This window comes from Schistocerca americana, chromosome 5 (assembly GCF_021461395.2).
Source record: "Schistocerca americana isolate TAMUIC-IGC-003095 chromosome 5, iqSchAmer2.1, whole genome shotgun sequence".
NCBI lineage: Eukaryota > Metazoa > Arthropoda > Insecta > Orthoptera > Acrididae > Schistocerca > Schistocerca americana.
This window is the reverse complement of record NC_060123.1, coordinates 292981099-293006694: the sequence shown is the minus strand read 5'-3', so window position 1 is coordinate 293006694 and position 25596 is coordinate 292981099. Positions and strand designations below refer to the sequence as shown.

The following is a 25596-nucleotide window of genomic DNA, read 5'->3' as shown; positions in this document are numbered from 1 at the left end:
CAAAAGGTGTGCAAGTAGCCAAAAATAACCATTTCTAGTCATTGAACGGTTCATTTGGCCAGAGGACCCAGTCTATTCTGTGTAAACAAGGCCCACACCTTTATGGAGCCACCACCAGCTTTCACAGTGCCTTGTTGGCAGCTTGGCTTCATAGCTTCGTGGGATCTGTGCCACACTCAAACCCTATCATCATCCGCTACCAGCTGAAATTGGGATTCATCTGTCCAGGCCATGGTTTTCCAATTGTCTGGGGTCTTACCGATATGGTCACAAGCCCAGAAGGAACACTGCACTGTTAGCAAAGGCATTTGCATCAGTCATCTGCTGCTGTAGCCCATTAATACCAAATTTCACCATACTGTCATAATGGATATGTTTGTCATCTGTACCGTATTGACTTCTGTGGTTATTTTATGCAGTGTTGCATTTCCATTGGCACTGTTAACTCTACACAAACGTTGCTGCTCTTGGAAGACCATCATCCACTGTGTTCTTTGTGTTGAGAGGTAATGCCTGAAATGTGATGTTTTCATCACATTCATGATACTATATATTTCAGAATGTCGAATTCCCTAACGGTTCCGAAATGGAAAGCCCCATGCGTCTATCTCCAACTACTCCATGTTCAAAGTTCGTTCATTCCCGTCATGCGGCTATAATCATGTCAAAAGTCTTCTCACTCGAATCACCTGAGTACAAATGACAGCTCCACCAATGCACTGCCCTTTTATACCTCTAGTATGTGATACTATCACCATCTGTGCAAGTCCATATTGCTGTCCCATGAATTTTGTCACCTCAGTGCATCAGCTAGTAGCTTTAGTAGGAAGTGTACCCATAGTCATTTGTTGTGAAATCTCAAAACTGTTTCTTTATTCGCTGCAAAACTATCATTGTAATGATGAATTTTTAAAATTTAATCCTGTTTCAGTTACTGCATACCTAAAAGTTCTGTCCAGTATAATGGTACTGTTGCAGTGTACCGGCATTTAAAGTGTCTCCAAATTAATTTTCAAGTCAGAATGCTCCCAACAGACTTTTTTTCTCTCTCTCTCTCTCTCTCTCTCTCTCTCTCTCTCTCTCTCTCTCTTTTTTTTTTTTTTTGGTGGCATTAATTTTGTTACATTCTCTTCGCTGCGTGGAACTCATCACCATTGTAGACATGCCTGAGCAGGGGTGTGTACTTTCGTACTTGACAGTCCCAGTCCCATTGCTGTCTGAGTCATTGTGTAGAGATCACTGACAGAGATGGTGCAGGTGGTTAAGTCATTATGAGTCTGTGTCATTGGAGTGGAATCCAGGAGAGAAGAAATTCAAAGCTTCATCCTACTATTCTTGTGTACGTTCCTTACAACATCTGAGGTGATTACTCCAATGTTTCCTTAAAAGTATCCTTGTTTAACCTTAATTCTCTCCCTTCTTCCGGAGTCCATCCAAGTATCTGTCAAGCTGTTCATGCTTGTTTTATTCCCAAATTCTAAAAACATGCTAGACTGATGGCTGTTGTTGTCGTTGTTGTTGTTGTTGTTGTTCAGGATGGAACCCTCTAAATACCTGTCAATTATACATATTTAGCTTGTAGTTGCCGCGACCAATGTAAATAGTACTAAACAATACTTTTTTTATTTTATGTAATTATCACAAAGCAAAATGTGTGTGATCTTAATGGATTCTTTAAACACATTTTGGTATAAACATTTTATATTTCAGGGCGAAAAGCAAACAATTGAATTTTTGTCCTAATACTTGTTTATTATTAACTGGTTCTTGGTTCATTACTCATCATCAGATAAGAAGTCAGGCAGATTGAGAAATTGTTTCCAAGCAACTATTTCAGAATGTCAATGGAACCATGTAATCTGTTCATTTTAATTAAATGCAACATATTGGGTACATATAGCCAAACTTGTAAATAGCCATATTTCATTTTAAGAACAAGTATTCCAATACTGATTTACTCTGTTGCACTATATTCATAAAGTTTTGGTGTAACAGAAAACATAGTGTGGGCATATACCTGTGACACACAGACGTTTCAGTGAAGTATATATCATGACTATAATCTTTCATAAACTTTGTAATATAGATAATGTATTTAATGGGTTATGGCTAACAAATGTTAATATTTAACAGGAAAATAAATATTAATGAAATTGTGTGGTGAAACTAAATGAACAATAAGTGCTAGATTGCAGAGTTAAAGATGTGGGGTTCTTTCCTGGTCAGTCCTAGAATTTTACCAGTCACTTAAGTTGTTTCGCCTCTGACAAAAATCTTTAATGTGAAAAAGTGTAGTTGGTCCATGGTTCAGAATTAGTGTTTAGCAGTTAGGTCTCACTATAACTGGCTTGGTGATTCAGTGCAAAGACCAGAGGCAGCCAAGGGTATGCCACACCTAATAAATACTGTGGCATTGAAACTTGATTTGGACAGTTTGTGTGCAATACCTCTAAATACTTCACCTAATTTTTGGACTAGAGTTTTAGCTTTATTATTTACACAGTCCACTCACATTGGTGTGATCACATGTCAGAATCCTGAAGAACCACTTTTGCAGCACAGACCGCTGTGAGACATGCAGGAAGAGCTAATGAAGTGATGGAAGATACCAACAGGGGTGTGGAGCCATACCGATTCCACTGCTGTGGCTAGCTGTGCGAGGTTTCTTGGTTGACAATCCATGGTACGAGCAGCCAGATTGAGGTGGTCCCACATACTTTGGACTGGATTATAATCCTGGGAGTTTTGTGGCCAATCGAGTACAGTAAACATGTACACTGAAAGCTGCACACACATTGCATTGTCATTCTGGAAGATGCCAGTGTGCCGAGGAAAAACAGACCACATGTATGGATGGGGACATGGTCCCCAAGGATAGGTGCATACTCGTGTTGATCCATTGTGGCTTCCTAAATTATATCACCCAGGGAATGCTCTCTGGCCTGGACCCTTCCGACAGTTCTTGCAGGCTGTTTGGTTTCAGATGTTTCACGTCCTGCAAGCAATTGTCATCAGTCTGATGGAATAAAATGTCATTCATCTGAGGAGGATATCTGACACCCCGCTAGTGGACACACAGTTGCAGTATTGGCATATAAATTTCAGTCTTCATCACCAATGGACAATGGTCAGTATAGGTGTGTTAACCAGGCACCAGCTGTGGAGGCCTGTACACACCAGCGGGCACTGAAGAGAGACTGTTGGTATCCCCCTGGTTCATCTGGACAGTTGGTTGCTCAACAGTTGCACATCTATTTGCCTGTACACATCTCTGCGGCCGTTTTTCACCCCAGTCATCTATGGCCCATGGTGCACCACAGATGTCTCAACACTGGTTTTGACATGCACAGTACACTGTAACCTTGACGGCATGCAAACAGCAAACCAAGCCATTTCAGGAATGTTACCACTCTTGGCCTGAAAGCCAGTGGTCATACCCTTTTGGACATCAGGTAAATCACTCTGTTTCTGGATTGTGACAACGACTGTACTGTTTCCCATGTCCTCCTGAAGCCCTTTATATACTCTCCACTGCTAGTGCTGCCACCTCTGAGTGGTTATTGCACATTAATGTTGAACATAGGTGGTGATCACATTGCGTCGGGACCTGTGTTATTATTATTATTATTGTTATTATTGCTATTATCATTATTGTTGTTATCATCATCATTTCGTGCAACACTGTATGTAAGTGGGAGATGTCTTTTTCTTTGTACTCCTCTATCATCAGTAAAGTTACCCTTTAGTGTGTGTATTTGCATGGACCACCATGAAAAACTATTGCTTGGTTTGAAACAATGCTGTGTAAATGTATGTACCAGCAAAGCTGTGACTGACTGTGTTACGTTTGTGTTGCAGAGTGCAGTGCAGCAGGCAGTGGCTGCGTTGGCGACCCACCTGGCGAGCTGCACAGTCTGGCTGTGGGGCCAGCAGGGGCAGCAGTGTTCGGCAGTGGGGGCGGTAGCGCAGTGCCTGCAGTGGGCAATGGCTCGGCGCTCGTGAGCAGTGGAGGTGGATCGGGGTCAGCAGCGGCAGCAGTGGCAGCAGCCGCTGCTGCTCTGGGCCAGCAACACTGCGCCATCTGTGGTGACCGTGCCACAGGCAAGCATTATGGCGCTGCGTCCTGCGATGGCTGCAAGGGCTTCTTTCGGCGCTCGGTGCGCAAGAACCACCTTTACACCTGCAGGTCAGTCTCTAGCACTCCAGCCTGTCACCGTAACAGGTTTTTTCCTATTTGCTTATCTTTGTTGATGGTGCATCACCTACCCAACTAAAGGGACAGCTTTTTTACATTAAATTTTGAATCAAGTTGTACAAAACCCACAAATTTTTGTTGTTGTTGTTGTTGTTGTTGTTGTTTTTAGCTCCCATGACCAGGCTACATGTGATGCCCCTGTAAGTGCAAATTTACTCTTACCTACACGACGACTAACAGAACGCGTTCCTGGAGAACCGCCATCAGCAGTTTTTTGACTTGATGTTTCTGTGTCACTGTCATTAAAGTCCTCATCATTGTTGTCATCTCCCATCAACAGAAACACCAGCACTGCCTTTTCTAGGTAGTGTGAGCATTGCAGGTAGCATAAAATGCCAAATACATTTTGTAGAGCCTCCCAAATGTTGCTGACTGCAGCCCTGAGCGCCATTCGTAGAGCGCACAGTGCGGGGCCGCCAGGCAGCTCTAACACAGTTTGTGGAGCGTGGTTGAGGGGCCAAAGTGCCTAATATGCTACATGAGTGCTTGGTGGACAGGGACTGCAGATAGGTGGCACTTGATGGGAATGTGGTTCAGCCATGAGATGTGCTGAGATAGTCTGTGAAGTTGCGATAACGGTGCAGTGGTTAATGCACCTGCCTAATAAGCAGGAGATCCTGGGTTCGAATCGAAGTCCAGTGCACGTTGTCACTCATCACCACTGATTCCGCATAATGTCCCAATGCAGCTGACAGCAGTGATCCTTTCCCGTTCCTTTCCTCTCTTTCCGTTTCCACCTTCAATTTACATACCTAGTATGTATTAATGACCACATTACCTCTTGCCAAACAACCATTCTGTTGGTGTGCATTCATGTGAATATGTGTTTTGTAAGATTTAGCTGTAAATTAAGTATTGGTAATTTATCCATCATAACTTCCCTCTGCATAATACTACAAAGAAAGAAAATTTTGATGACAATATTGTTCAATATGATGGTGGTGGTGGTGGTGGTGGTGGTGGTGGTGGTGGTGGTGGTGGTCTTTGGAGAGAAAGAAAGAATCAGTTTTTCACTATTAAAAATTGTGGAGAAAGTAAAATGTACTGAGAATGTTTCTGAGCAACATCTAAGAGTCTTAGCAACTAGAGTACTTTACATATAGTTTGCTTTTTGTCATAGGCCTAGTAGTCTTGTGGAGCATAGGGGAAGTTGATGGTGTTCGGAAGTATTTGCCATTTCAGTACCTGTATTGTAGGTAGTAGGTGAGGTACTGAAGATCCAGTCTCCCGCTGGACATCAGATTGGAAGACAAACTGACAGTTCAGTAGACCTATTTATTGCTGTCCTGGTGTTGAGCCATTATCCTATTCCATGGCATGTCACATCCTCCTGTACTGTGCAATGTTGGCCTCTGTGAGAAGGCTGTAGCTATTTAATTTAAGAGTAAAAATTTTAGCTACTTATGCCCTGCTTCGTAGCCAGGAAATGTCAACATAGGGTTAGGAATGCCCATCTCACACCAGTGATATTTTGATCAAAATAGACTAATCAGGGTGAGTGCATGTCACCTGCATGGATGTAAATCAGCCACCATTCACATCATGAAGGGGTCAGTGATGTCAGTGACCAATAAATTGTGCTGAGTGTAGTCTAAAATTTTGAATATGCTGAAGAATGATCATGTGCAGAAAAAGGAAATGCTAACATCAAAAGTTGACTACCTTTGTATTTTACGAAAATGCAGATGTTAACGCAAATCCATCAGTAGCCCAATAAGTATATATGTAATTAAGTTTCTTAACTTTGTATGCTTTAATTATCAATGGGTTGGCATAGTTTAGTAACAAAACGCAATTTAGAATGGAAGAAAGACACCTAGCAGATACTCTTAAGTCTTAATTCAGAGTTATATATCCACTGCAAAGATGTAGTCTTATACTGATATTAAAACATATTAACACTTCTATGTTCCTCTGCAGTAACATGAACAAAATAGCTGTTAGTAAGGAAATGCTGGATCAAATGGGTAAGCATTATGCAACTGTAGCACACATTCAAGAAGAGTTCATAGTTTTCTGTACCAGTAGGCTTCCACAGGAATTAAATTATGATAACAAAATTCAAGCTCAAGTTGAAATTAGTCCCCTCTTTTTTATTCACTCATATTCATGACTGTATTAGCAGCTCACCAAACAAGACAGCAGGTAACTCTTGTAGAAATTTCGAATCATATCTGACACTCTTCCCCAGTCCATAGACTGTACTATAAATTTCCTGTTATTTCCAAAACAGTTCCAACAGAAGTGCAGGTTAATCATTAATAAAAGTGATTATCAACAACTGCTAGCTGCCTCCCCTGTGCTTTTCTAAATTCTGTAGCAGCATATAAGGTACCATCAATGGATCAATAATATTATAAGCAACATTGGCATCAAGTAGTTGCATTGTCAAGCTCACTAAGTCATTTTTAAAAGCAAAATGTATTGGCTTAATTATGTTAGCACAGAGTCAACTCTTACAAAATTTCAGACTAGGGCCTAATAACATTTTTGATGTCCTTGTCCTCAACCATGATAGTTGCCAAAGTCACTGAGTAATAATGAATGCCACTCTGCATTTGCTATCTGCAAAACCTATTAATTTAATCTGTCTGAAAAAGAACTAATTAAGTGACAAAAATCTCTACTTATTGCTGCTGAACTCTCTCCTTGTGTTTGTGGCTCATTGGCAGTTTCCTTACAGAACTTGTGCTGTACCCCAATTTCTATTAACTAGGTGTTTTTAAAGAACTACTACTCTCTTTCCATAGTGTTGTTTCTCAGACAGCAGAATATTTCCCAAATCATGTCATAACTAGAGATAGGAGTTGGCAATGTGCCAATATTCAGGCTCCTCAACCAGGATGTAGCTTGACCTTCTGACTACAGAAGTGCTGCAACAGCTGATAAGCCATTTTTTACATTAAAAAGCCCCAACACACTCTTTCAGATGCTCCAGCAGGAACTATGCTGATTTGTCATTCTTTCTAGAATGTAACAAAAATTATGTATTTTATTTATTTGGCCCAAGAAATCATTTTTAATACATTGTTTGTACATGTTATTGAGGCCAAGTCCGGGATAACACAATTTACACTTACAGTAGCTGTTTATGAGACTGTGTGATCAGAATAATACAAGTAAATGATCATAATACAAGTAAATGATCATATGAAGTGAGACAGTACATAATTATATAACTAATAATATTTGATAAATCAGACTTGCTTATTTTGATGTTCCAGAAATTCAGACACAGTAGTAGTAGTGGTGGTGGTGGTCAAACAAAAAGTGTATAGTGTGTGTATTGTTGGTATGCGTTTTAAGTAAGAAGGCATATTGTTGTAACACTTAACTCCAGTATGGTGCACTTTTCGTTTGCATAAATTTTTATCTTAAGCACCTGCTTGGATTCATACGTGTGTAAATCATGGTTATGTTTGAAGATCTTTTCTTTAAGACACACTCTTCCATTAAAATTAGTATCACATCATATATAAACAAGGGAGAGGCAGTATTTTTGGACTTTTCAAAAGGGATCTGCAGGAATCCTTTCATTTAGCTTCCTTTATTGCCCTGATAACCTTTTTCTGTACTTCAAATGTTTTTTAATTGTGGACATCCCCTGAAGAATTTTTCTGCCCATCAGTAGTGAGTGTATACTGCATATGTTGTCACCACTGATGAGCACCTTGTATTTTGAGTGAGAATCCTAAGACCATATTTAAATGTATTCAGTTTTCAATTTAGATGGTTAAGGTATTTCTCCCACTTCAGACATTTCTGAATATTAATGCATAAAAATTTTGTATAACTCACAAGTGAGAAGTTTCTTCCTTCAATAGTTAAAATAGGACTTGTAGGATAAACATTTTTTGTGGTGTGATAGTTAACTGCCTCAGTTTCTTCAGAATTAATTAAGAATTTGTTGGTCCTGACCCACTGTGCAGAAGTATGCGTAATCAATATTGCTGTTTCCTACAGATTTTCCTCACTGTATGATTTAATTAGAATATTAGTGTCATCTGCAAAGACTACTGTGGTTCCATCATTTATTTTATTGACCAATTAATTTACATACAGTCATATACATGACATCCTATTATTGCAGAAGAAAGCCATTAGGATAATTACAAATTCTTCACATAAGGCTCACTGCAAACCCTTATTTACTAAACAAAAAATTATGACTGTAATAAACCTCTATATATACAATGTCTTAATCTTTACGAAGAAGAACCTACAAGATGTGAAACGTAGAGAAAATGTACATTGTTACAACACAAGAAGCATCAAACACATATACACGCCTTACCACAGACTATCAAAATCAATAAATAGCTATGAAATCACAGGGCACAAGCTATTTAATAATCTGCCACATGCCATACAGGATCTTCCTGAACATACATTCAAAGAAAGACTGCATGAATGGTTTATTGCCCACCCGTTCTATGATATCAATGAATTCTTCAACTGTAAAATGCAGTAATGCAACAGATGACCCACTGTACATTTATTGTAATATAAGCTAAAATATTTCAGTAGTCAATACCTTATCACACTGTATTATAAATTGTAACTTCATTTGACGTTGTCAATTGCTGTAATGGCCTAAAGACAATAAAATCTTTATTATTATTATTATAAATTAAGGTCTCAGAAATGATGAACATGGGACTCCACATTCAATTTTTTGCTACTGTAAAATTTTCACTGTGTCTGTATTTTATTTCTGTAATTGGTTATCAATCATTGAGGTGTAATTAGGTCCCCCTTTAGTCTCAGATCACCGTGTTTCATTAAAGCATTATGCGCAATCTGTCTAAAGCTAACAAATTGGCACTGTCCTATCAGCAATAACAAAAAAACAGGCCTATGAACAAAACAGCAAGTGCATTTTCTTTGAAGAAGTATGTGAAAGAATGTTTCACTTATCATCTGAACGGATAAAATAAAAACTGATTACATTACTGATTTTTTTTTTTTTTTTTTTTTTTCCTTGGGGGGGGGGGGGGGGGGGGGGGTGGCAATTTCCCACAGAAGAGAGGGAAGAGAAAAAAGCAACATGTCAATAGCTCATGGCAAAAATGAGAACAAATTTTGATTGATGGAAACAGTGTTTCATACATATATATGTAGACAAACAGTACTGATCTTGCTGAGTGGGTGAGTGCTGCAAAAAGTGCTTGGATATCCCAAGACGAATGTGTGACATGGTATCATGTTTTTTTTCCAGTATTGTTGAATGTGGGAATAAATGCTGTTGGACTGTGGGAGGCTACATTTTATTTAAATACACATGGAACTTCAGTTTATTTTAAATTCTGCAGCCCTCTAATTTATAAAGCATTTTCAGATTATCCATGTAACTAAATACCTTTCAGTAGTAGTTCTTCATCCACACATTATGCTGATATGTAGCAAAAAAAGAAATATGTAGCTTGACTATTTGATGGTTAATTCATAAACTGAAATTTGTTAGTAAAATGTTTCCATTGAAAGAAATTATTGCTTGTTAAATGTGCTTACCTGCTTTCAATAGTTGTGTATTCATTTTTAAGACCGTATTATTAGAAACGTATTAGGAGTTGCTAGTTCATTGAATCAGGTTTTCACACATAATGGATGACAAATAATCATTGAAAGTATTCCCTTATTATTAATATGCTTTCTTTTTGGGTTACATTGCCTTGATACTTTTTCTTACCTAATACTTTTCCGTAAAGTGTTCATTATTCTTGCAACATTATTCTGAAAGTTACATATTTTATTGTCATGGCACATTCTTTTGACCTGTCTGATTAGCTCCCTGAAAGTTTTATTAGTTATTGTAGTGAGTTACCACGGACAACATGTCAGCTTTGATATAAAAGTTATGAGTTCTAAGTTGTGGTGTGAAGAAGTTAGCAGCCATCTTTGAGTTTTAGGATCTCAGTAATTTCTTGTATGTGCAGGTAGAAAGGAGGTGGAGGTGGTAACATTTCCTCATTCCCAATTCAACTTCCTTGATTTTTCCATGTTGGAGTTGTAGGAAATAGTTTACAGAAGTTGCCATAAACTACAGTTAGCAGTTCATGAAACCGCTGATCGAACTACCAACAAATTGCATGCTTCAGATTTGTTAGCCTTATAATTTACTGTATGGTAGGCATAATGTCTTACAGTGTACTGTGGATAAAATGTGTCGCAAGAGATCTTTACTTGATCTCTATTGTGCAATGCCTAAGTAACAATCATTATTTTTGCTGGCCAGGTCATCTAGCCTTTTCAGATTTAATAGCCTAGATCTTTCTAGCATATCCCACAGTTACATGTTTCTGAGGACATATGATGGTTTTCAGCACATTTCAACCAGTGAATTCATAATCATTAATTTCATCTCTTGCTATATAGAAACCTAGTTCCTTCAGATAACCTCTTTCCCTAGGTGGATTCTTTTCAAGCAGATGTTTTGCAATTATGAATTCTCTCTTTTGTCTTGGGTCCTGGATTCACAGGAATCAACATATACAAATTCAGAAACGAAAAGGATTTGTGCAGAGCTGCCATTTTTATGCCTTTTGACCAGGAAGTGTTCAAGCTAAACGCAAGAAATGCCTTACAGTGGCCAATGTGGAAATACCCTTATTAAACACATTATGTCAGTAACTAACTTGTAATTCCTTGTAATTGCAGATTCAGTCGCAGCTGTGTAGTTGACAAGGATAAAAGAAACCAGTGTCGTTACTGCCGTCTACGCAAATGTTTTAAAGCTGGAATGAAGAAGGAAGGTAAATTTGACAGAAACATTGCTTCCATTGTAGACTAAAATTGGTTTGTCAAACTTAACCTTTCTGTACTTTATTTAACAGACTGCATAGAACAAATTTAACAATTTTTGTAATCATACAGAAAGTAATTATGAGGGTTGGAACTTAAATAGTGGCAACTATTTATTCTCAACTGATACAAGAGTGTTACTTGTTTGCTCCTGTTACTGTCCTTCAGAGTAGTCACCAGCATTGTGTTGAACTTTTTGCCAACAATGTGGAACGCGTAGTATACCGTTAGCAGAGCCTGTTCTGTTGATGGTGCGAATGTGGAGTCGTCTACTGCCTGTCGAATCTCTGGAACAGTTCTGAAGCGAATGCCACCATCAGTGCACAGTATTACTGCTCGTTTTTGAAGCATCACCTGCGACCAGCTTTGTGAAAGAAGCGGTGACAGTTTCTGCACAACCCACTCACCCATTTGCACGACAATATGCGGGCGCATACAGCGCAAGCTATGGTGGCTCTGTTCGGTCGATGCGACTCGGAAGTGCTGTACCATCCACCATACTCACCGGACTTAAGTCCTTGTGACTCATTTGATTCTTAAGATGAAGGAACCACTTCATTGCATTTGCTTCAGAACTTTTTCAGAGATTTGACAGGCTCTGTTAACGGTATACTACGTCTTCCACATCGCTGGCAACAGGTCCTGCACAACGCTGTGGACTACTTTGAAGGACAGTAACAGGTGCAAACATGTAACTCTTTTGTATCAGTTGTGAATAAATGATTGCCACTGTTTAAGTTCCAACCCTCATATTTTCTACGCACTTTACTTTCTTTAAGCTTTTTGTCTTCCACACACTTCACATCTAATATAAAAATATTTGCTACTGCGGCTGCAAATAATTCTGCAGTTAGGCTCATTAGAATTTATCAGTGGTACAAAGTGACAGCAATTTTGTATGTTCGATCAGTTTTAAAATCATATTCCGCTGAAAGTGAGTCAATAAGAGGCTTTCAGAACTAGCGTTGTCATCCTTTTAGCAAGTATCTAATAAATGGAGATGAGCCATGGACAAGTTAAAACTGTTAGTTAGTCCATCAGTCTTGCTCTAGTGGATCAGCTGGTGAAAATGCTGCCTAGAAAAGGCGAGTTCGAGTTCTGGTTCAGCATATAGAATGAGTCACCATCATCACAACATTTACATTGAAAGAAGCAAGATATAAAATTTTTGTTTCAAATTACAGCTGTCCAAAACGAGCGTGACAGGATAAGCTGCCGCCGAACAAGCCTTGAGGAGCATACAACAGGAAATGGGTTGTCACCAGCATCACTTCTTAATGCAGAACTGTTATCACGCCAAGTAGGAGCTGCTCTGGAGGTGAGTCAGCAAGTAAAACATGCTCAGTAATATTACAAGTGTACCTTTGTGTTTAACTTTCTCTCTTTAAATTTTTATTAGAGGAGCCCTGTTCAATCCTGTTATTGGTAACTCTTAACAAACATACTTCTCATGGAGAAAACTGACACTCTGCTGAAATAGAATGCATAATTCAGTTTCTTAAACAGATTTTGATTATAGTTTTGTTACATGGGCATTGCTTCATAAGCAAAAGAAGAATGGCCAAAAAATGTTTTGTCTCTTTTTAGTTATTGAGAAAAAACTGGTTTTTTAATTTTAAAAAATGAGTTTTTTCATTATCTACTCTTCCTCAGTGAGAAATCTAGACTGTACCACTAATCTGACAAGTATTACAAGTAAATTATTATTTCCTGTTGTTTATGCACTGAACTATTTTAGGTAGTCAGAAGAAACTTCTATACACAACAAAGTTTTGTTATTTGGTCATGCAAGAAGAAAACCTACTGAAGTATTACATCCTACTGATAAGCCCAAACTTGGTTATTCATGTGATAGTTAAAAAGACGACTCTGCTAATATCCTTCTTGCTCCGTGAATCGTTATTGCATTTAAAATATTCTCATAGTTTGTGAAGTAAAGTATACTTTGGAAAAAGTTTGTCGGGTTCTGGACCCCTTATAGTCAAATCCAAATAATAAGAAATAATGTGAACATTAGAAGAAAGCACAGATAGATTTGGATTTTGGAAATAAATATGTGGTGTAAGTGATAACTCGAAGGAAGGTAGACCAGAAAATGTATAGCACACATTTAACATTGCATGCTGTTTAAGCATGAGTCTTCTCAGTTCATTGTTATCCCAAACATAATATGTGAAGCCAATAACAAACATTGCCATCATCTTTTTTTTTAAATCAAACTCTGTATGTATGAACTTGAACAATCCAAAATGGTGTAAGTCACATCATTTGGCACTGTCACAGGAAACAAAAACCTGCAATGCCATGATAAACAACTGTATTGCTGGCTCACATTAGCTGCAAGTTTTGTGTGTTTGCATTACTAATTTAAGAAGATAAATGAAGCTGATGGTGATCTAGTGAGTCAAAACTGGTCATTAAGTAAAGAACAATATTTTGACTAAAGACTGTTTCCAATTCCCCAAGATCTTAAACACCGGGATGCTGTATTCTTCAGTTTGATTGTCACACCTCATTGCAGTATTTTTGTATCATTTCTTTGCTGAAACAGTCTTGAGCAAGTTTTACACTATGTGATCAAAAGTATCCGGACACCCCCAAAAACATGCATTTTTCATATTAGGTGCATTATGCTGTCACCTACTGCCAGGTACTCCATGTCAGTGACCTCAGTAGTCATTAGGCATAGTGAGAGAGCAGAATAGGGTGCTCTGCAGAACTCACAGACTTCGAACGTGGTTAGGTGATCAGGTGTCACTTGTGTCATATGCTCATACGCAGGATTTCCACACTCCTAACATCCCTGGGTCCACTGTTTCTGATGTGACAGTGAAGTGGACACCTGAAGGGACATGTACAGCAAAAAAGTGTACAGGCTGACCTCATCTGTTAGCTGACAGAGACCACCGACACTTGAAGAGGCTCGTAATGTGTAATAGGCAGACACCTATCCAGACCATCACACAGGAATTCCAAACTGCATCAGGATCCACTGCAAGTACTATGACAGATAGGTGGGAGGTGAGAAAACTTGCATTTCATGCTCGAGCGGCTGCCCATAAGCCACACATAAAACTGGTAAATGCCAAACGACGCCTCCTTGGTGTAAGGAGCGTAAACATTGGACAATTGAACAGTGGAAAAATGTTGTGTGGAGTGACGAATCACGGTACTCAATGTGGTGGTCCGATGGCAAGGTGTGGGTATGGCGAAAGCCTGGTGAACTTCATCTGCCAGCGTGTGTAATGTTAACAGTAATATTTGGAGCGGTTGTGTTCTGGTGTGGTTGTGTTTTTCATGGAGGGGGCTTGCACCTGTTGATGTTATGTGCACAACCACAGCACAGGCCTATATTGATGTTTTAAGCACCTTCTTGCTTCCCATGGTTGAGGAGCAATTCGACGATGGCGATTGCATCTTTTAACACACTCAAGCACCTTTTCATAATGTAAGGCCTGTGGCGGAGTTGTTACACGACAATAACGTCCGTGTAATGGATTGGCCTGCAGTGTGTCCTGACCTGAATCCTATAGAACAACTTTGGTATGTTTTGGAACGCTGACTCGTGCCAGGTCTCGCCGACAGACATCGATACCTCTCCTCAATGCAGCACTCTGTGAAGAGTGGGCTGCCATTCCCAAAGAAAACTTCCAGCACATGATTGAACATATGCTGCAAGAGTGGAAGTTGTCATCAAGGCTAAGGATGGGCCAACACCATTTTGAATTCCAGCATTACCGATGGAGGGTGCCACAAACTTTTAAGTCATTCTCAACCAGGTTACTGGATACTTTTGATCACATAGTGTACATCTGAAAGAGAATCCACTATCACAGTGAATAATCATTCCAGACACCACTTTGCATGTATAAATTATGTCCCATGTCCATCATTTTCTTTTTGGCTAACAGAACAGTGTCCACAAACTTTCATTGTGAAACTAACAAAATTGTTTCAAATAGTACAACAGTGCCGGAGTCATAATTAATAAGAGATTTTATTGTTTTGTCAAAGATTCTGATCTTAATGATTTAATATCATACTGACATCAATACTGGGGGAAAATTTAATTTGGGTCAGAATGTAACATCAGTCCTCCATGAAGTAGATACTTTTGTGACTATTGCTTTTATATATTGCAGAAATAGTCTGTAATATTTTTCAAATTTTTCAGGAACTGTTGTACTTGGTTTGAAATGCAATACAAGAAACACAAGCTCTGGTTTCATAACTATTTTAGATAATTTTGTGTCCTGATAATACCAACAAAATAAACCAAATATACATGACATCAGTGTTTCCAGTGTAGTCAGTTGACTGACCTTTCCGAGTAAAATACGTCTTCCACTGCTTCTATTCGCCAAATAAAGCCAAATAGAGGTTTATTAAAGATGACATCAGTTATAAATGTAAAGAACCTTAATTAGATGGAGCTATCACTAATAGCTTTTATGTACAAAATAAGGGCTTTTAGGTCTGTGCTTGCCTTACATTGTTTTTTGGTTTTTGTTAGTCTCTTCTGTACAACTCAGTTATTTTTTCTCTTTCTGTAGCAAATTAGCACCCCAGATGCAAACTTCAATCTCGCAAACAAGCAGCTTGCCAACATCAATGATGTTTGTGACTCAATGAAGCAGCAGCTATTGGTGCTTGTAGAATGGGCAAAGTACATAAATGCTTTCACAGAATTGCCTTTGGATGACCAGGTAAGAAATATGACTTTTGCATTACTTTCAACTAACCCACATGCAACTAAAATGTAGGGCATTAACACACTGAAACTTACAGTTGTGGTATCATCTGAAATAATACTTCTAAAAAAATGTTTAGGCAGTTCATTTCTACAGAAAAATTAGTATGAAGTTATTAATTTTATTTACAAGCATGTTCCTATAGATTGCATAAATAATGGAATGTGTTATGTAACTTCCTTCATAGGACTGTAATAAAGCAAAAAGTTTGCTGCAGTTATAATGAAACCAACAGAAAAGTTGTATGTCAGCAGTATTTCAAAAAGAAAAGTGTGGCATTTTCTTAATTCTCTGAATTAGAATTACATGGAGTGAGACTAAAACATGTTGATCAGGTTTTTTTCCCTGCTGCTCTGCACTCACATTTTTCTCCCCTATGATTTATACAGATTAAATAAGTTTTCAGTAAAAATTACAAGCAGTATTTGTACACTTTTAGAAATTAAGTTTTTTGTGTAACTATTGCTAACGTAAGTATCTAGCACGGTAGCTGTTACGCTACATTCTACTTCCACGATCTAATCCAGGGAAAATTGTGTGATTAAAATGTACAGTTGCTAATACTTCATTTAGAATTATTTATTTTTGGATATAGAAAAGTCATGATTATAAGCTAGTATTTGATTTTAATAGCGTTACATATTCACAAAGTTGTGCCAACTTATTTCTTATTAAAACAATAATTTGAATGGTGAGGTTTTCAATGTTATAAACATTTGAAAGTAAATTAGGCCTTTAATATGAAACAGTTACATTAAGCGAGACACGCTTTGGGGTCAAAATTTTTAATGCACGAGACCAAATGAGAACTTAATAATAAAATGTTTTTATGCCAAATATTTGTATTGTGGTACAAACAATGTGTACATTATATTGTAAACAATAAAGATCTGAAAAATTCAGCTCTTAAAAGTATCTTGAAATTTGTCTACTTGATCTTTCAGAAGATGAATTTGCTCAAAACTTGATTCCCACATGCTCCTGAAGGGGGGAAATAGTGTTTTTAAATGAATATTATTGGATTTTGAATGGTGGTAATATGTTCAATAAAATTAAAGTAAATTTAAAGCACAGAAGTGGACAATTATGGAAATAAGATTCATTAATCAAACGTTCCATTTCTTAAAGATTCCTCAGTACATTGGAGTGTGTGCAATTACTGAAGGAGTAAATTTGAAAACTCTATTTTGCTTCAAAGTTAAATGTTACTTTAAGGTTTCATGATTTTTAAAAAGCTCTCAGATGGTCCTGAATATTAGTCGTAAACATTACATGCTGTCCACATCCGTAGAACACATCACTGTATTATGTCATACCTTCAGTGAATATTTTATATTGTACTCTGCAGAGAGAAGAGTGGTATGTTTATAATTTGTCTTGCTATCCCCGTTCTTTTGGAATAGAAAATTTGCAGCATTGTTTCGGTGTTGTTACAGGTTGCCTTAACTCCAGTTTTGTCACATCTGGTCACCCATCACCCATCCTTTATACATATCTCAATTGGCTATAAACAAGGGGTACACAAAAATTTGGAAATACTAAAATCACAACTCACTAAATGCCTAATATGGTTTAGGAAGACCTTTGATGTTCAGAACAGCTTCCAGTAGTCTCAGAATGGATAAATACAGGTCCTGTGTGGTTTTAAAGGGGATCTTGTACCATTCTTCTTGCAATAACAACAGCAAGTTCAGGTAGTGATGGAGGTGGATAGTCATCATGCACCCTCACTGCAAAGTATACCACAAAAGCTTAATAATATTGAGATTTGGTGGCCAGACCATTTCATCCTTTTGCCCTCAAAATCAGTCCTGAGTGCTGTGAGCTGTGTGAAAATAGGCCCTATTGTGTTGGAGCATGGCTTGACCATTGGGAACAAACTTTGTAACATGGGATGGACCTGATCAACCAAAATGATCACATAATCGTTGGCAGTAATGGAGCCTTGTAGAGTAACCGTGGGGACTACAGAATATCAAATCATCACCAAACATCTGCCATGTTTCATTCTTTGAATGTAATCTAGGTAGAAGTTGAAGGCACTCTAAAACAAGAGTAATCTGACAAAATTACTTTCTTCCATTCCTTCATAGTCCTGGTTCAGCACCTGGTTTTCCTGTTATGGGTATTTGCAGTAATGGTTTTGCAATTCCAGCTTGTCCTTTGGTTCCCAGCTTATGAAGCTTCCTTTGTGTTGTTTCTGGTGCTAATAGGATTCACAAGTGTCCTTTTCTATTCTGCATTGACTTTTGCATGTGTTGTCCTTTTATTTTTATCACAATCCTCTTATTTTTGTCAAGAGTCCTCTTCAGTGACCATGTATCATGATCATGCTACACACTTTTGTCTGTGTTGTAATGTAGCTGATGATGATTTTCCACTTTCTCTGTGTGCAGTATAAATCTTCCATGCAGTGCCCCTTGAAGCAAACAACACTTCAGTTACCTTGGTTATGGAAGCCTCCACCACACGAGCACAATAAATTTACTTATATTCTTACCCTTACCCTGACACAACATACTCATACTACACAGAACACTGTTCTGAGTGTGACTGACACTTACAACATATAGAGGACTTTGCAAGGTGCCCTTCATGGTCAAGTACAGCAGCACAACCTGCAGCCTTGTCTAGTTCTTGCATTTGTGTTCATTCATGTATTTCTTATGGTGTTTCCATATTTTTGTCCAACCACAGTAAACAAATCATTTGACATTTCTTCTGGAATGTCATTATTTTCACTATTCATTATATTTGTTTCTCATTCATTTTTGAATGATAAAAATATACAAAAAAGCTTTTCTTACTTGTACCATTAGTGGGCCACCTTCCAACCTCAGTGATGAAATCTGATGTCCAGCCAATGTGGGTTGTTTTGTCTGTTTTGTACTCTTGTTATTTTCAGTTGTTTTTTTTCGTCATATTTTCATTACATCTTCACATCCTCTTCAGACATTTCTGAATTATTTTGTTTACTTCAACATATTCTTTCATGTTGCTATTACATTTTTATTGAAATTCTCAGTTTATCTTTAATAGTTGCCATCTCTCATTCGAGTTTTTCCTTTATACCTGCAACATATTTTCCTTTGTTAAATAATTACCTTACCACCTGTCTGTATCATAGCTTATTTATTTTCTAAGATGCTAAATGTGTTACTTAATTTACCTTGGTGTTCCACATTATTATTACACAAATTCTCATAATGTATATATGACATATTAGCTGATCAGCCCGTTTCTTTCTAACTGTGTGTAATTCCTCCCTTTCTTAAGTCCGATTCTTATTTATCATCTCCAGGCATAATGTGCCAAGGACAAATTGTACTAACTTCTTTGCAAATTATACTAACATTCTGTGTCTATCATTTCTTATATCATATAAAAAGTTTCCCATGAAAAAACTGTTCTGTAATTTTGCCCTTCTTTTTCAGTGAAATTCTCAACTAACAGCATGATGTAGATCTGCCATTATATATCATCTGACCTAACTCTTAATAGATACTGTAAATATCTTCCCTTAATTATCAGTGTTGCAAATATTAATTTTAAAGACAGCATTGCTTCCAAGTGCAAACCATTTCACATGCAATGTACATTGACACCAAATGTTCAAGAAAGAAATCTTCACACCCATTGTTAATTACTTACTTAACTTGCAAATGGTGTCAGAATCTAGGGATAGCAATAACTGCATGGTCTTAGTGCAACTCATTAGATCCTGGGCTGTGGAAATTACATGGCAGAAGTGTAACAGCTTGTTTCCAGATCTCGAGGTTTTATTTTCAATCAGTATCAGTCACCACAGAGTCACAAACAGTGTCAGTTTTGACATTGAATCACAAATTAATACAGAACAAATGTATTGTGAAATCATACATTGTCTTCATAATTTTGACATATGTAAAAGACATTCATGAACTGTTCATCACTGTCACAGCATGAGTGATGCATTTGGTGTCAAAAAGAGGATAGTATACATGCATAGGTGACAAATAATGGGATAGTGACATGTATATATAAAGATGGTGGTAGTATAATATACAAAAGTTATAAAAGGGCAGTGCATTGGCGGAACCATCATTTATACTCAGGTGATTCAAGTGAAAAGGTTTCCAACATGATCATGGCCACACGATGGGAATTAACAGTGAACACAGAATGATAGTTCAAGCTAGATGCAAGGGACATCCCATTTCAGAAATCATTAGGGCACTCAGTATTGTGAGGTGCACAGTGTTCAGACATGCTGAGAATACCGAATTTCAGGCGTTACCTCTCATCTCAGACAGTGCAGTTACAGACAGCCTTTGCTTAGTGACCAAGAGCAGTGGTATTAATGTTTAAAGTTGTCAGTGCAAACAGACGAGGAACAATGAGTAAATAACTGCAGAGATAAATGTGGGACGTATGACAAACGTATCTGGTATGACCGTGCAGTGAAATCTGGCATTAAGAGGCTATGGCAGCAGATGACCGACACAAGTGCCTTTTTGACAGTGTGGCATCACCTGCAGTGCCTCTCCTGTGCTTGTGACCATATCGGTTGGACAGTACTGGAAATCTGTGGCCTGGTCAGAAGGGTCTCAACTTCAGTTGGTAAGAGCTGATGGTTGGGTTTGATTCTGGCGCAGGCCGACAAAGTTGTGGACTCGAGTTGTCAACAAGGCACTCAAACTGGTGGTGACTCCATGACGGTGTGTGCTGTTTTTTACAGGGCCTCTGATCCAATTGAACTGATTGTTTCAAGGAAATCATTATCGTTGGCCGCTTGGAGACCATTTGCTGCCATTTGTGGGCTTCATCATTCCCAAACAGTGATGTCATTTCACATGGCCATAGTCATTTGGGATTGGTTGGAAAAATATTCTGGACAGTTTGACTGAATGGTTTGACCACCCAGATCACCAATATTAATCGCATTGAACATTTATGGGACATATTGAGAGGTCAGTTTGTGCACGAGATCCTGCACCAGCAACACTTGCATATTATGGATGGCTATAGAGGCAGCATGACTCAATATTTCAGCAGGGGCTTCCAACAACTTGTTGAGTCCATGCCACATAGAGTTGTTGTACTACGCTGTGCAAAAAGAGGTCCATAACAATGCAAAAAGAGGTCCATAACAATGTTACTGGATATCCCATGACCTTCGTCACTTTAGTGTACATTGTGTATTGCTCCAGCAGGTTCCCCCAAAGTTATATAAATCAGGCTAGTATATAGGTGAATACAGTCTTTAAATTTTACCATCATTTCCACGTAAAGGATATTTCTGACATGTGTAAATTCTTTGAGATTCATGAAAATGACATGTAATGAGAATATTGTAAAAATAGTGTAAATATTCCCAATGTTACTGACTTTCTTACATTGATACCATAATCAGTTATTCATTGTAAATCAGTAAGAATATAAATAGTGACTTCTGTCTAGAGTAACTTTAAAGTGATGTTGCGAGATCAGAATGAGCGATAATATTCTGTTTTATATCCTTTTACTGTCATTTGTTGGAAGTCAAATTTTTGTGGTATAATATCATAGCATATGTAATTATTGATAGATAAATGGTGAAATAGATGTATGTCAAAGTTTCATACAAGTGTTGGAAAACTTTATCAACATCCAAAATCATAAATTAAACACTTCAAAAATGAAAATAAGTTCATACATGGCCAAAAATCGGGTGATGGCTAGTTTTCTGCAGTTGAGAGAAATTCTATCAGGCGTCAATTTCTTAAGACATCTTCTATGTCCACATTAGAATGGAAACACAATTCTGCCTATACTTGAGTATTTCCCTCAGAATATCCTTTGTTGACCTACAAAACAATTCCTTCAATATCTCCAATGTTGGTATTTATTGTCTTCTTTACACTGAAGGCTATAGCTGAATTTGTTGATTGACCTACTCTTTTACAACCAAATAAACTGATTTTAATTGTATTTGGACTTTGTGTTCCTTATGCACTTCTGATAACCCTACTGTATCCAATTTGATGTTCTGTGACTCCTTTTTCAACTCTGCTATTACTCTTGGTACCTAAAACCACATCTGTTTTAGGCCTATTGTAAAAATAAAAATCATAGTGGGTTCCTTTTTATGTAATTATTTTACTCGAAAAAATATTCAGATTTGAAATCGTAGCATTTATGTTCCATATTCAGTTGTAACAGCTTGATAGTAATTTTTGTCACTAAGAAATAATATGCAGAAATAAGTTGTCATAGTTCTTTTCCTTCAAACATTGGAATATTTTCCTCATATGAAGTCAAAATCAGAATAATTCCTGTGAAAGTAGTTTTATTTGCCAGTATCTGAGCATTATTCAAGTATTCTACATATTTAAATGTGTGCGTTTTGAACTTTAACAGGTGGCATTACTAAGGGCACATGCTGGTGAACATCTCCTGCTTGGTCTTGCAAGACGGTCAATGCATCTGAAAGATGTTCTCTTACTTGGAAACAATTGTATAATTACTAGGCATTGTCCAGGTAAGCATCACAGCATATGTTCATACATAATGCTATTGTGCAGGAAAAATGAAACTCACTGCTGTTACTGCTATATTTTGCATGTTAAATGTTGTCAAACTTAATTGTTCATAGAAAAAGGTTCACAAAGAAATAGTGGTTGGTTGTGTTACAAGAAAAATAGGTAGTGTCTTTTGTTCTGTGTATTTAGAGTAGTGCATTTAAAACGGTCTTAGGGTTGTGAAAGTTTATCTTAAAGTTTGATGTAACATAATAAAATATTCATGCAGTATCAATCTTCAGTCCCAGCTGCTGTGCAATCTGTAACCAGACACTGTAAGGTCCATAACTATTGTTACAGGCTACAATGAAAAGCTTGGAATCCAAATAAGTGCAAAGTAAATAAAGCTTTCAGAAACAGAAATGGTTTTCATTATAGTAACAGAGCTATCAGACACTGAATCATGAAATTTTAGAATGGTACTTGTGGTGTAAATTTGTCCATCCGCTGCATAGTAGTGGCATGTGACCAACTGTCCCCTAATTAAAAACTACTCCTTGCATCTTGACTATAAGTACTCAAAGTTAAACTCACTGTACTAATTTCAAGTACAGCACTGATGACATTTTTGGTACTAAACTCTGAAAGAAACATAACAATCAAGAATTTACCCTTTACAGCTGAATAGCTTCTAAGAAAGTTACTGGCCTCTCAGCTTATATGCAATTAAATGTACACGTGGTGTCAATTCCATCATCTTTGTGATCATGCTAATGTGTGTGGCTCTAGTTTCCCCATTGCTTTTGAACTTAAGAACTACAAATTATTCAGTTCCTTGGTTTGCAGATAATACATAAGAGTACTTTTTTCTGGTGCTCCACCTGTTTCCTGCTGACTGTCTTGTACAAAGCATATCTGAAACATCACTGGCACTGTGTAGTTGTGATGTGATGAGACCTTTTCTTCACAGTACTAGTTGCTAATGAAACACCAAAACACAAAATCCTGTAGAAGCAATTGTGAAGAAAAATGAAGATGAAGGATTACAGTACCACACAATTTTCCTCCTGGAATTGTTTTAGCCCACAGCCAAGTGCCACCTTCACAAATTTCCAAGAATTTCATCTTACATACACCTCATTAATTACACATACTTAGACATTCACATTATGTTTTCATAAGTAGCTCATCTACCAATCTACTTAAGAGAGCATACTTTGGTCAGGATGCCTACTGCTGCATTGGATAACTGCATTATTTGATCTGGGAAAAATTTCACAGTCTACGGACCATTATTTCTGCTCAGTGAACATACTACCAACAACACAATGATGTGAAAGGTTTGAAGGAGTCCACACGTTGTAATATTGATTGGGAAAATTGCAACACAGCGGAAGAATTACCGGGAATAAATGTCAGTTAAGTGCTCATAAATAATGTACTGAGCCATGGATACTCATGACTAACAGAACAATAAAATAGTGTGTGTTCATATTAATACAAGCTGAAACTACATAATACAATAATATGGATTGTGAGTGGATAACACATTTTATTCTTTTGGTGTTACAGTAACCAAAATCATAATGCATTTGTAGAAAGTCTGCACAAATATGAACATTTTCATCCTGTATTTATGTTTGTCGTCTTTCCTGCCCATTGTACTAGAGATTGTGTAATTATTATTCGTACTATTATTATTGTAGTAGTAGTAGTAGTAGTAGTAGTAGTAGTGTAGTAGTAGTAGTAGTGCTGTTGCTAGCAACATAAGGGGTTAATGTAGAAAAGAACAAAGCAAAAGCAGAAGAAGTTCTTTCATATTTCAAAAGTTTTCTTTTAAGTAAGAAATTGGAGGATAAAAGAAGTAATCACATCCATAATTAATGGTGTCTTGCAAAGGTGTAATATCTTAAATGACAGTTATATGTTAGATTCATTAAGAACACAAAATAAGTATGAATAAAGGGAATTGTCTTGTCCAGGATATCCATGCAACACCGTTAATAACATAAACTTTTTTACCCATGATTGTCATGCAGCACTGTGGTGGGCTTGCAAGTGTTGCAATATATGATACTGAAGAAAGCAGTCCAGTTGCTTCAAATGATTTACTTATTATCAATGATTGGCTTTAATTACACAATAATTGTCATCAAAGTAGCATCATATCTACAATAAAATGTAAACGTTTAATGTTGGTATGAAACTGCTTCACTTACTGGTGATTAGTCTCTGATCAACATCAGTTGTGGATGATAAATAAATCCATTCAGCAATTTTAATAATGTTCTGCAACTGATAGCAGAAATAGTTGCTAGGAAGTGAGGAACATTTCCAAGCCCTCAGAATCTCCTAGCAAGTGAAACAATAAAACTGGCTGCCCCAACACCTCATGAAAGCAACATCTAATGGAGACGAAAAGTTTCTAATTTTGTGGTATCTGTTCCACGTTCCTCCAAAACTTAGGGTTCTTAAGAATCAGACTAATATAGATTTAAGGAAACAAAGTTATTAAAGCCATTGCAGCCTCATTTCCAACTGCAGAGTAGATGTTAATATTGCTCTGAAGTTTTCTTCTGTTTTTGCTTTTTTATAGTTTTACGTAGATGGTCAGCCCAGCTTTCTACTGCCTGCTTCACTTTCTCCATTCCTTCAATGTTCTTGATGAATCTTTAAGCCTATATCTGTAGCCTTTTCCTTGGTAATTACCAATAGCTGTTGGATGTGTTGCTGCTTGTTAGCATGTGTTACTGCATGCTTGTTATGACCACAGATCCCCATCGCTGTCACATGCACATTATTCAGAATAACTTCTGTACTGAAGTTAGTTAGGTGCACATTTTTCCCTGTATTTGTATGTTGCATCATTATCTTCGCTAACTGTAATGCTTCGTTAATACAAAATATAAATAAAAAATTAAATTTTGTGTCTGTACTTAATGTCGTAAGATTGACAAAATCTAAAAGACATACTTCAGTTTAACATAATTTCATTTGCCATTAGATGGAAGAGTCAGTCAGTTTAAAATCTGTTCAAGAGATTTCTAAACCCTCTGAGGCTACAGTCTCTCTTGAAGAAATGAGCTCTTGAATTTAAGAGCATGAAATAAGCAAAGAATTAAAGAACAGTAAATGGCAAACTGTAAGACAGAAAAATTGTGTTATTGCAAAATTACTTGACTTGACCCTACAGACCTTTTTTCTTTTTTAGAAAGAAGGTAACTAACAAACAGCGGAAATGCCAGGTCCAAATATCAATAATGCAGAAAAAGATAGATTGCTATTTACAATAAAGATAACATGTTAAGTT

General features: G+C 37.3%; 1 protein-coding gene across 8 annotated transcripts in view; it reads left to right on the top strand.

Annotated features, from left to right (window-relative positions):
- LOC124615342 (hepatocyte nuclear factor 4-gamma) overlaps window positions 1–25596 on the top strand; it is a 695490-nt gene that overhangs the window by 656557 nt on the left and 13337 nt on the right. For all 8 annotated transcript variants that reach the window (XM_047143145.1, XM_047143144.1, XM_047143143.1 and 5 more), the window contains 5 exons: window positions 3859–4186; window positions 10913–11007; window positions 12241–12374; window positions 15610–15762; window positions 22186–22306. In XM_047143145.1, coding sequence (XP_046999101.1) covers window positions 3859–4186; window positions 10913–11007; window positions 12241–12374; window positions 15610–15762; window positions 22186–22306 — 831 coding nt within the window. The remainder of the gene's footprint in view (window positions 1–3858; window positions 4187–10912; window positions 11008–12240; window positions 12375–15609; window positions 15763–22185; window positions 22307–25596) is intronic.